At 43.8% G+C, this 12,226-nt stretch overlaps 1 protein-coding gene across 1 annotated transcript in view; it reads right to left on the bottom strand.

The window, feature by feature from the left end:
* GUCY2F (guanylate cyclase 2F, retinal) overlaps positions 1–11,783 on the bottom strand; it is a 49,565-nt gene extending 37,782 nt beyond the window's left edge. Inside the window, exons 1-3 of the mRNA XM_085300570.1 lie at positions 11,045–11,783; positions 6,408–6,709; positions 4,470–4,824 (exon numbers count right to left, since the gene is read on the bottom strand). Coding sequence (XP_085156696.1) covers positions 4,470–4,824; positions 6,408–6,709; positions 11,045–11,783 — 1,396 coding nt within the window. The remainder of the gene's footprint in view (positions 1–4,469; positions 4,825–6,407; positions 6,710–11,044) is intronic.
* Between the last annotated feature and the right edge of the window lie 443 nt (positions 11,784–12,226).

The raw sequence follows: 12,226 nt of genomic DNA, 5'->3' as shown, positions 1-12,226 counted from the left end.
TGTCTCCCATAACATCCTCCTAGGCAAGCTCAGCAAGCGTGGGTTAGATGAGTGGACAGTGAGGTGGATTGAGAACTGGCTGAAAGGCAGAGCTCAGTCCTGGGTCCCATYCTGTTCAACTTCTTCATCAACGGCCTGGATGAGTGCCTCCTCAGCAAGTTTGCTGATGATGCCAAGCTGGGAGGAATGGCTGATACACCTGAGGGCTGTGCTGCCATTCAGAGAGACCTGGACAGGCTGGAGAGCTGGGCAGAGAGGAACCTCCTGAGGTTCAACAAGGGCAAGGGCAGAGTCCTGCACCTAGGGAGAAATAACCCCATGCAGGAGTCCAAGCTGGAGTCTGCCCTTGTGGAGAGCAGCTCTGCAGAGAAGGACCTGGGAGTGCTGGTGGATGACAAGTTGACCATGAGCCAGCAATGTGCCCTTGTGGCCAAGAAGGCCAATGGTCTCCTGGGGTGCCTTAGGAAGACCGTTGCCAGCAGGTGGAGGGAGGTGATCCTGCCCCTCTACGCAGCCCTGGAGAGGCCTCATCTCGAGTCCTGTGTCCAGTTCTGGGCTTCCCAGCACAAGAGAGACATGGAGCTACTGGAGAGAGTCCAGCGTAGGGCTACGAAGATGCTCAGAGGGCTGGAGCACCTGCCCTGTGAGGAACGGCTGCGAGAGCTGGGCCTGTTCAGCGTGGGGAAGAGCAGACTGAGGGGGGATCTGATCAATGTGTACAAGCACCTGAAGGGAGGGTGTGAAGGGGACGGGGAAAAACTCTTTTGAGTTGTCCCATGTGACAGGACAAGAGGCAATGGGCAGAAATTGAAGCACAGGAAGTTCTGTCTGACCGTGAGGGGGAATTTCTTCCCTGTGAGAGTGACAGGGCACTGGACCAGGTTGCCCAGAGAGGTTGTGGAGTCTCCTTCTGTGGAGATCTTCAAGGCCCACCTGGATACAACCTTTTTTAACATGCTCTAAGTGACCCTGCTGAGGGGGGAGGTTGGACTAGATCATCTCCAGAGGTCCCTTCCAACYTTACTGATTCTGTGATTCTATGACATGGGTGGATGAGCTCAGTTATGACAGGAAGTTTTTGCTGTCTCTGCCCCTTCTGTCTTCTGTTTATTTTTATTTATTTATTTATTTTGTCTTCAGGGATCCTTAAACACAAACGAGCATGGGGAAATTTGATTTGATAGAAAGCTAAGTCAGTTTTATTCCTAAACTACACTGCACTGCATAAACACAAGATTTAGAGTTTCCTAATGAAAGCTGTAGGAATTTTTGGAAGTTGGTATTCTTTTTAGAAACAGCTAGGATAATAACAATTTCAATAGTGTCATTTCAACAATTTTATTTTAGCTGAAATTTTCCTGCCAGATTTTGCTGTCACTTTGACTCACTTCCTGCTTCAGTCCAGGGCCTAGGGCCCTGATCTCCCACACCTTATGCTATCACGCTCCAGTCTGGAACAAGGCACATATGGATGTAGACCAAAGTTTCGCTCCACCAACATGCAGTGGAGAGACAACTAGCTTTCCCCAGGGGAMGTTCACCTTGAATAAGAATGAGCGAAACAACGCCAAACTGGCCTGGAGACCAGGGTCTGTTCTTCATGTATAGACACAATTGGGGTGTTCTGGTCCCTGTAAGAGCGGGTGATGGCAACCCAATGTTCATCCCTAGGAGGCAAGGAAGCCACCAAAGATGTAGCCCTCCCTTCCCTTGAAGGTGTGAGGTGAGAAGCCAGAAGACATTCCACAAAGGTCTTGCACAGTGTTAGAAGCATGGAAAAGGAGGGACTGGGTCAGTTTAGAGGCAGATTTGTGGGAGACAGGACATAAAGGAATGAAAGGACCATCTTTTTTTCTCAGAAGATGGTCCCAGCCAMCATGTTCCTGGGGAGGGCTGGATGCTCAGTTCTGGTACTGGTTTTCATTTAGGAGTCAAAGCCCCAGAGGGCAATGGTGTCATTGATGTCAATGGTGGCAGACAGGAACAGAAGAGATGCACATTGGGTCAGCATCTTAGTAAGGGGCTCAGACTTGCTATAACATGAAACGACGTAACCACAAACATCACAGAATCAATAAGGTTGGAAGGAACTCTGGAGATCATCTAGTCCAACCTCTCAAAGATTTCCTGGTGTCAATGGGTATAGCAGTGCCTGATGCCCCATGCTTCTTTTTGCCTGCTGGGAAAGCTGCTATTGAAATGAGAGAGTTTTGAATAGCCCAGTCACAGGCAAAGGGGTTGGCCTTACTGCTGTGCAGATTAGCAAATGCCTCCTGGACAAACCAGTGATGAAGTGCAGAGGAATGAAAGTCCCGTCTGCATGGTCTTCTAGCATTTTTAGAGAGGACCTGTGTCCCAGATCACATCATCGTTGGAATAATGCAGAGTTCATTGATGCTTTCTTCCATACCTAGTCAAAATATTTTTCTTTTGGCGCTATCTCTTAAGCTTCCTCAGATAGCCACCAGAGATGCTGCTATCTGAAGAAAGCTCCTTTGAAAAAGATGGTCAGAGAAATTCTTTTATTTATTATCATTGCCTTGTATAACTCACAAGTACTTGGCCGTACTTTAGAGAGCTCTACYGCAATGTAGATCAAAACCAGTGCAGAAAATGGAGAAATAGCAAGAGGTCTTTCCCAGATCTTGCCACTTGTCTGAAGGAGGGAAGCCTCTCTGGAGCACTGTTACCCATCACAACGTAAGAATACTTCCAAGGCTTGAAACCGCCAAAATCCAATTGCATTCACTGAAGCAGTATCTGATTAAGCTAAGAGTAAAGGCTGATTGGAGCACGAAGTTCACTGGAGAGAGCTAGCACTGTTACAGTGCTCTAAATATGTGCACGTACAAATTCTCTTCATTTGCTTGTAAGTCAAGTTATGGACTAAACTGTGAGTAGATTCCTTGGTGATATAGTCAGTCACAGGCATTTAATGGCACATCCCCTTCCCTCTGGTCTTTTTTGCTACACTTTGCTCCTCATTTTTTCATGCCATAATGGAGAAGAGAAAGTTTTAATGAATATGCAGGCTAATCTTTATCAAGGCTCTGTTATCATAGYAAACATCACTGATGTTCTCGATAGCATGGGATGAAATGCCTGCCTCCACTGCGGTAAGGGAAGAGAGGGTTTGCAGCATCAGCTGTTGAGTTTGGATAATGATCAAAGAAATAATTTCAAAAGAGAAAAAGAGAAAAGATAAGCAAAGTCAGTGAGCAAGGCCCTCTTCCAAAATATTCTGGGGCTTTCAAAGGTGCATGAAGAGGGTGGACATCCCTCTACCACTCTGACAGGGGAAGTGAGATTCATACTGTCTATTGCTGCCACCTTCCTACTGGGATTTTTGTTATTTCAAAGGACTAGACCAACTGATAGGAAAGAAAGACTCTCTGAAGCAGGAAATATGCCTGTAAGGATATGTGGACTGTAAGGATAGCTGGTTTGTGAGGATATTGAGCATAAAAGACCAGGACAAGAGGTAGGAGAAGTAAAAATTAAACACTCAGATACACCAGTCTAAGGGAAGAGGACACAGAGGCAATAAAGACCAGAGCACTCATCACTGATTGATGGGCCATTGCAGGAACCATTCAAAGCCTTGAGGAAGTTCAAACAGAATTTACAACTAATAAGAAGGGAAAATAAGATTATCATGGGCTCATGCAAAAGAGCAAACTTATTATGGCATACTTGAAGGGGCTTTTGGGATTGTGTTAAGCTCATTAGGAAATATTTTAAGGTGGTAGTGGGAATTTGTGAAACTTCTGGAAATATCCCACAGCAAAAGGAGTAACTGCATAGCATTATAAGCAAATATATCAAGCAGAGGTTAAGTGTCCTATCCTGAGATTTGGACTTCTCTGATGACTTTAAAACTGCACCTCAGTTCCTTAAATTAAAAGCCATAAGTAAAACCAGTGCCCTGTCTCACAAACTGAAAAAAACAGCACAGATATCTCTCTTCCTAAATCTTTAATTATGACCTCTGTGTGGTACTGCAAATCAAATTATTTTCAGTAATGATTATTTTCTTTTTCAGATGATCCTTAAAGCTTCATAATTAACTGTGTGAAGAAGCTGGTGTTAACCAGGAGAGATGGTGAGAACATCTGCAGTGGTGCAGTTCTAAGGTATCTTCAACATAAATCCTGTCATTACTCTTCTCCCTCAAAAAGACAGGCAGTTCCAGTATATGGGAAAGCTCTTTCCAGCACATAACATTGTCAACAGTCTTGGTGACCTAATAAACAATGTCGGTCTTCTGGATCAACAGTGGGATGTCTGTATAGGATTCCCATAATGAACAACATGAGGACTGGTCATCGTTATATGAATTTCTTGGGTTTAGGTTTTTCTCTTTGGGGAGCTCTAATTTAAAAGACAATCATCTGGAGCGAGAAAAAAGAGGAAACAAATGGGACATCTGGGTCCTACTCCATTTAACTCTATTTTTCTACCTTTCTTACCTCCAGAGCAGAGAACATCTGGATCAAACCAACAGTCAGAATCTGCCTTGGGTGGGGCTCTGCCAGGAAAGTGGATGGGCCGGCCTAAGGACTTCACGGAGTCTGAAGACATGTCCAGTAGGTGGGTTGGGAAGAGCTGATTCCCTTGCCCCTCTGTGTCCAGTATCACATAGTTGCTCAGTCGGTTCCCCAAGTCATCTGTCTCTATCCAGTGGCTAAATCCAGGGAAACTGAAGTTTTTTGTGTGCATGGCTATGTTAGTTCCTGAGATCCAGGCTCCTTTCCTCCGAGCACTGTCTATAGCCATTGCCATGAAGTAAATGGCATCATAGATTGTTCCAAAAAGTGGAGAAACCTGAAAATACAGGAAAAATTAAGGCCAGGATATACTGCTGCCAATCTCTAATTTGTCATCTGAGGCAAAGGTTGTTCCACCGTCTAGGCTGTAAACTCAAGAACTGAGATACTGGTTTTGTTCTCCAAARTAGTCACAGATTACAGTACTCTCAGGCTGATACATCAGTTCTAGCTGTATTAGAGGACTTGGATATGTTGGTCTCACCTTATACATTCAATCAAGGAGTTAGACCTTGAAAACATCTGGTCAGCTTAAATATGGGAGATGTCAAGATGAAGGTACCTGAACATTGGCATTAAGGCTCACAGAATAACAAGTTTGGAGAGTCTTATATTGAAGGTAGCCCTAAATGGACCAAAATATATGGGTGATTTTGAACATGTCTTTTCCTATGGCTTCTATCAAAAATACACTCTCAGAATATTTTAAAAACCATATAAATTTACTTTATTATAGGAGGAGCCAAGACCTGGGTGTGATGTTGAGTTGGCTTTCCATCACACCCTGCCTCAAAGCACTGGGCTAAATAATCTTCCATAAAGAGAAGATCACAGCAAGAGGCTTGCCTCCCCTTCCCAGGTAGGACAAATGTCACGTCCAGGTGGTCAGTCCTCTCTGTCAGGGCATTGTTTACTCATAAAACACAGAATTCGTGAAGTAGAACCAGGACAAGTTCTTTCTTTGGGGTCTCAAAGCATTTTCTCCTTGCTTTATTCCCTTCTATTCCAGACTTGATTTAGGAACATGCAACATGTGACAGGATTCATCAGCCAGATTCAGATGTCTATGATCTTGAATTCTACGTTCGATATGGTTAACCTAAACTCCCTTTGTAATGAAAGGAAGAAAAAATGGGTGTTGTTGAGCCATGTTTCATCCCCTTCTAAAGTAGACTTCCAATGCAGATCTGATGAATTGTACCTTAAAAGTACTTATAATTTTTCAGTGATAACAGTGGGATGAGTTTAGCTCAGCTGAATCCTGCAGCCCCTCGCCAGTGTGACAGATTCTCCAGTTCTTGTAATGTCTACAAAGTAGAAATTGACTGTGCTTTTTATAGGCTACTGGTGACATTTAGATGATTGTGATAACACATTCAAAAGAAACTTTGACTGTAGCACTAAGAAGTAGTAATGCTCCTCAGCATCTCCCTCTAGATGTATACTGTATCTTGTTTGCCTGTAGTTTCCCCATGGATTCTCAGGCATGTGGATATCTTATTCTGGTGCTTTAAAAATTCCTCTGATTTCATCCACAGCAGGACAGACCTCTCTAGCTTGCTCATAATGCAATTAGCACTTAGCAGACAAAACCTGACAGCCCCAGGTTCAATCTTTTGAATCCCTAGCATGGTTCTACAGCTTAAGTAACTTTAAGTCAGATCACCAGACATTCAGGAGAAAGATCCAGATGAATGCAGACCAAATTCAACYTTCACTAAATTATTTCAAAGTGCAAGCACAGTCTGAGTTGTCTATCCCCTGTATTTTCTCTATAATTTTTACTTGTCTCTGTATAAACCAATGACCCATGTGTCCCACTATCACCTCCCAGAAAAGCCAGAGAGAAAGAGTATTTACCTGGGTGGCTTCCARTTCCCTGATTATTTCACCACTTTCTTTAGCTTCCATGAATGCTTCATAAAAGGTCCTTTCTCCAGACTCCAGTGTGACAGTGAGTACAGCATCATATGCCTCCTGGAGCTTGCTGTTGTTATCAAAAGCGTAGAATGAATTGTTTTGGTACGTAAGACTGTAAAGTAAAGTGTCGTATGGAATAAGGACGTATCTTCCATCTGTTAGTCCCATTTCCTGAGCTTTTGTGAGTAAAGCGGCCTGTTCTTCCCCTCCAATGAGCACAGAATGCATGCACAGAAGTACAACTGAAACACAATCATCACAGACAGTGTCACTAATCCATCTGGGGGTTTCAACACCAAACAGACCCCCCCAGCGAAAGAGCTGTCTGATCTACCGCATCAAGTCACACGCAAATGGTCTCTCCCATCTTGCAATGTATGGAGGATTTGGAGAGCTACACTCATCTTGTTCAACCTCTGAAGGTCTGCAACATCTGTCMAGAGAGGCTGTGAGCATTACCTATCGCTGGAGCTGTAGAGAAGTGGAGAGAGCTTTAGATCAAAGAGAGGCATGGGCTAATGTGGTGAGTAGTCATGGCTCWCTGCTGCCATCGGCTGAGAGATGTGTATTTTCCTTTTGTGTGTCCTGAGCTGACAGATATCACAACTCCACCCCTTAAACCTGTCACTGCACATACAGGTTTTAGCTCGGGAACCGTGTTGTGTTACCTCTAGCTCATGACTGGCCATCTCAGAGTCTATGTCTCTGCCTGCAAAATGCCATGGTGCCAGTGACACCATATCTGGTGGGGGTGACAGTGTGACCAAGCAATAAACCCCTACAGTGGGAGAAGGCTCAGAGATGGGCAGTGGTGAGGACCTATGAAGCTCAGGCATGATGCGGGCAGTGACTCATTAACCTCAGCTGTTGCACGGAGAGCTGACTTTATCTCAAYGCAAAGAGGACCAGAGTGTGACCTTTGTTTCAGATAAGCAGCTTTATCTGTTGARYRGATCAGCTGGTGTAAATGTTTCTTCCTGAGTTTTGATTMTCAAGAGTGTGAAAGTCTCCCTGAGTTAGCCAGACCAGCATGGGGGAAGGGTATATGKGGCTCAGCCCAGCATAGATCATAAAACCTGAACAACTAAGAAAAGAATTTTGAAGACAGCAATGGGCTTAAGCTGTCTTCAACCCACATATTTCTTGGAGATTGGGGATGCCCAGCATCATGAAGGTGAGCATATTATAGGGACYACAGCTGGTCCCTTACAAAAGGAAGCACTCTCATTCTCTCACCCAAGACAACCTTTTAAAACTTGGAGTCAGTGAGCACAGCAAAATAGCAGTGATAGGAAGGAAAGTTGCAAAGGAGACTGGCCTGCTAATAAGCCAGGCAGGAGCAAGATCTATAGAGTTGCTGTGGTCCATCCTTACAAAGGAAAGCGCCTCAGCAAGAGTAGGTGAACCAAATGAGAGCATTTTCAGGTCCTACACTGGGCTTTGGGATGGGTCACCAACTCCTCATAAATATCTGCGCGCTGAAGACCTGGAAGCCTAGTTAACTGTAGTATTAATGGGAATTTTCTAAAACCTGCAGCTCTTCTACACTGTTACAGATGGAGYAAAACTAGCTTAGTTCTCCCCAAGAAAGTCTGGCCACCCTGCAGTATTGCCTTTCCCATGTTCTCATCCTCTGCCCATCCCCACTTCTGTGGAAGTTCATGCCTGCTTTTTGCTACAGATGCTTCAGTGAAGATGGAGGTAAAACAGAGAGGACAGTAACGACAACAGTTTCAGGGCCAGATCCTGTCAAGTCTTTGGAAGGATTAATGTTTCATWGCGTGGACAATCCTGTTTAATGCCATCTGTATCTGAATTCAGTCATTACGGATGGACTGGTATGGGTACTTGATTGAGAACAAGGGAACTTTGAATTCTCATAGAGAGTTGAAATGTTGCCTTGCTGAAGCATCTTGTGTAAAGCTTGTTCTTTGCCTCAGTTTCCTCATCAGCCAAATCTAAGGACTAACATTTGTTCCCTTCCATGGCCTATCATGAGTACYGACTGATAAAGTCAAATAAAATGGGTTGAACTGGAAAGAGTTTGGTATGTTTGATCAGCTCGGTGAAATTATTAGTATCTGAGAAGCCCTATAGACATGACTGAGTAGAAGATTTAGATCAAAAGAGCTGAACTGTCCTTGAACTTTGATTGTTCAGATAGATCTTCCATTTCTTCATCTTTCTGAATTATTTTCCTTCTTCACCCCCAACCCTTCTCTCCTAGCCTATTCTTGTAGTTCTAGGTGAAGTCTTTCTCACATCCCAAATGCATTCGTCTCTCTCTCTCTCTCTCTCTTTTTTTTTTTTGTTATAAACTATGGACGACGATTTCTTATCAGCTGCTCCATTACTTACTTGAGAAACTTACCCAAACCAGGAAACCAGCAGAGAGAAACTGAGTCCTAGTTAGGGTCTAGAGGTGCTCTAGAGTCCATAAAAGACCCCTGGAAGTAAAAGAAGTCCCAACATCCAATRCTAGAAAAAAACACCATCTCAGATTATTTCTTTTCTATTCTTCCATTTATTCTACACTGATTCTGGGAAGAAACTGTAGGAAACAGTCACTGTCTCCCGGTGAGAAAGAAAAGCCTAGAAGCCTAAGAATCATCGTACTCTTATGGAGGCACCTAGAATTCTCCCCCCAGGAGGGCACATTCTTGCTTGGGTTCCTGCCTGCCACCCAGGTGAACTCCTTCAGAGTGAGGCTTTATATCCTAGAAAAGTTTAACTGGAGGAATGGACTGTTTGTGGCTAGCCACTGATCAGCAGGTGAGTAAGGACCTTTCATTTGCCTATATCTAYGTGTGTGTATTCACACTTCATTCAAGAAGGGATCAACCACCCTTGGAGCTTTTGCAGGAGAATTATAGATACTGAATCCACTTGGTGACCTGAAATAAAGCTCCTTTGGTCCTTTTCTGTCTTGGATAAAGCTGTAGTCCAAAGAGAAGAGCATTGCAGCTTCCATCATCAAGGCCCAGTGTAGACCTCACCAATCTGCAGCACACTCTCTGACCTAGATCTATGCACCTGGATATAGAGATGCATGTAKCTTCACGTCCAAAGTTAACATGACTTTAGGCTGCTCATGAGTCTTAGATGGCTTCCTGGCATGTGGCACATGATACCATGGTCATCCTAGGCCTCATAAGTGAGGTTTGACTTTGTATCAGCTAGCTACTTCTAAGACACTATCCAGGAATATTTCAGATGACTATTCTCAATAAGCAATATTGGATATTTTGCTTTAGAGTTGGGTTCTTCTGTCCTGCCCATTTCAACAGCACTATCCCAGCAGACTACATCCTCAGACCTATCACTGTCACACCATACTTCAGGCGTACAAATACATTTCCTCAATTTTATGGTGTGAAGGCAACATTTTTATGAGCTACAACACAGCCCTCACATTATTTCTGACACTTTGAGTTGAATTTTGAAAAAAAACGAACAGAAAGTAATGACAATGCATTAGGGCCAAGGTGAAACAATGGGGGGCCCAAAAGATAACCCAAGCCGCCTGGCATGCTATGTGTTTGGTCCATGCCACTTGGCTCAAAGGACAGTGAATGGTCCCTCAGCCTGTTCCACATAGCAGTACAGACATAGCCCAGAGGTCCATCAGGTGGCTGTCTGAGCTATGGCTTCAGGCTTCCCTAAGACTTACAGGAAAAAAACAAATACTTATATGCATCTCATGCTATAGTGGGGAGCTTAAGCTGATCAGACAGGTAATGTTTGAAGAATGACTGGTTCTCCTTATTGATTATGAAAGGAACCCTGCACATCTAACTCACATGGAGAGCTGTGAAGGTGATGAGATGAACCCACCCAAGATGGATGTGGTCTCAAGCATAGATCTGGGCACAGATAAATTTCCAAGCGAGACAGCTCCTTGCTACTTTTGTTATCCTTTAGCCTGACACTCAAACTCTGAGCTAAAATGCATCATCATCAGGATTAGCACTGTACTTCCTTGCACAGTGTTATCTGTAAAGAGGTACATCTAGGATTGCAGACCTTCTAACAGTGCCATATGCCAGGAAAACGTATCTCTGTCTCACTTTCCTCATGAGCACAGAGATTATTTTTCACTGCCTGTGCTGTACTCCAACAGGGGCCATTCCACTCCTTCAGCACAAAGTGGATTTCCAGTGTACACTGAATTTCCCTTCTGATACCTTCACTGAACCCAGGCAGCAATGCCAGCATTTCCAAAGCATGAGATTTATGACAATCCATCTCCCAAAACAGCAACAATACAAACCCTTCCTATAAGCCTGCCCCCGMTTACACTTCAAAGGGTCAAACACAGATACTCATCTTTATTTTTTTCCTTTCCAAACAATGTGGGCCCAATCTTTGATTGCTATAGAATGCTATTATATTCTATTTCTATCACATACAAAATGCCCAGGATTCTCTTAGGTGAAATCCTGGCCTCATTAAACTCAGAGATAAAACTCTGCTTGACTTAAATGACTTCAAAATTTCATTCTCTAGGCTTTGCCCATAGGATAACGATGAAGTCCCTACTCAGGAGGAAAAAGGTAAATGAGATTCAAAACACTTACTTTTAATGCCACCAACTTCTTTAATCTTTTGCCAAGTGTCTTCAATGCCTTTTTCCCCTTTACCCATGGATGTAACAATGCCTACAGGAAGCCCTTGGTTCCTGAGTGCACTCGCTAGCTTGTTGGCTGTGTCCATCCAAATATCCTCGTTGGAAGAAATGATGCCAACATGCGCCCAATGAAAGTATTTCATTATTGTAAACAAAACTTGTGTTGGAGAGGGCAAGGTCCTTGCAAATGTAGGGTGGTGGATGGTGGAATCCAGTTTATAATTGATGCACATCCATGAGAAGACGGCTTTGTTCCAGTTTTCCCCTAAAAGTGTAGCTGCCTCACAGAAGCCAGGGTTCAGAGGGCCTATGAAAGCTGACGAAAGCTTTCCAAACTTCATGAATCTAGCCAGAGCTCTAGATGTCTCACATTCTTCTTGCAGGATTACATAATCCAGCCTCTGGCCAAGATTTAGTGAAGGATCTTTGGTTATTCGTCCCACTGCTAACCTGGCAGCCACATGAGGAAAGGCTTTGGAAAAGAATGGGTCACAGTTCCAGGGTCCAAGCAGTCCAATTTGAAAAACAGAGCAATGTGCTGGAGAGCAAAGTATAATTATTCCCAACAGCAGCCACCAGAGAGCCTGGAGAAATATCTTGCATGAATTTGCAGTATTGAACTGATGCAACTGAATGTGCCTTGGCAGCACCCAGAACAAACTTTTAGGACACAGTAGGAGAAATGACATTGTTTTATAGACAGGTAGATCTAAGCTGAATTCTTCAGGCAGCCAAGCAGTGCACTACCAGCTGCTGGGAGAAAAGTAGATTACATTTGCCTTCCTGTATGCGTATTTGTTCAGTGCATGCAGATACAGCTGAGTCAGCCCAAATTACACAACTGTTGTCTTCTCAAGGTGTAAGTGTACGTGGTGCCAAGAACCTGCATAAACACATTTACAGGCACCATATCAGCTCTTGCACCACATAGGCAAGCATTRTAACTGTTCAGTTCAACTTACAATAGTCCTGAAATGCACACGCRTATAAGCAGTCATTTTTAAATGCCTTGAAATATGTTTTGAAGCCAGGCAGTGAGAACTGACTCCACTTTTACAGCAGTAAACACAACCTATTCATAAAAGATATTTTTCGTTCTTTAGAAAGGCGAATCCCAAGGCACATGCACCTC

The sequence above is a fragment of the Rhea americana genome, unplaced genomic scaffold (assembly GCF_003343005.1).
Source record: "Rhea americana isolate MKP2758 unplaced genomic scaffold, rheAme1 scaffold_165, whole genome shotgun sequence".
Lineage (NCBI taxonomy): Eukaryota > Metazoa > Chordata > Aves > Rheiformes > Rheidae > Rhea > Rhea americana.
The sequence above is the reverse complement of the archived record's forward strand: the minus strand, read 5'-3'. Positions and strand labels throughout refer to the sequence as shown.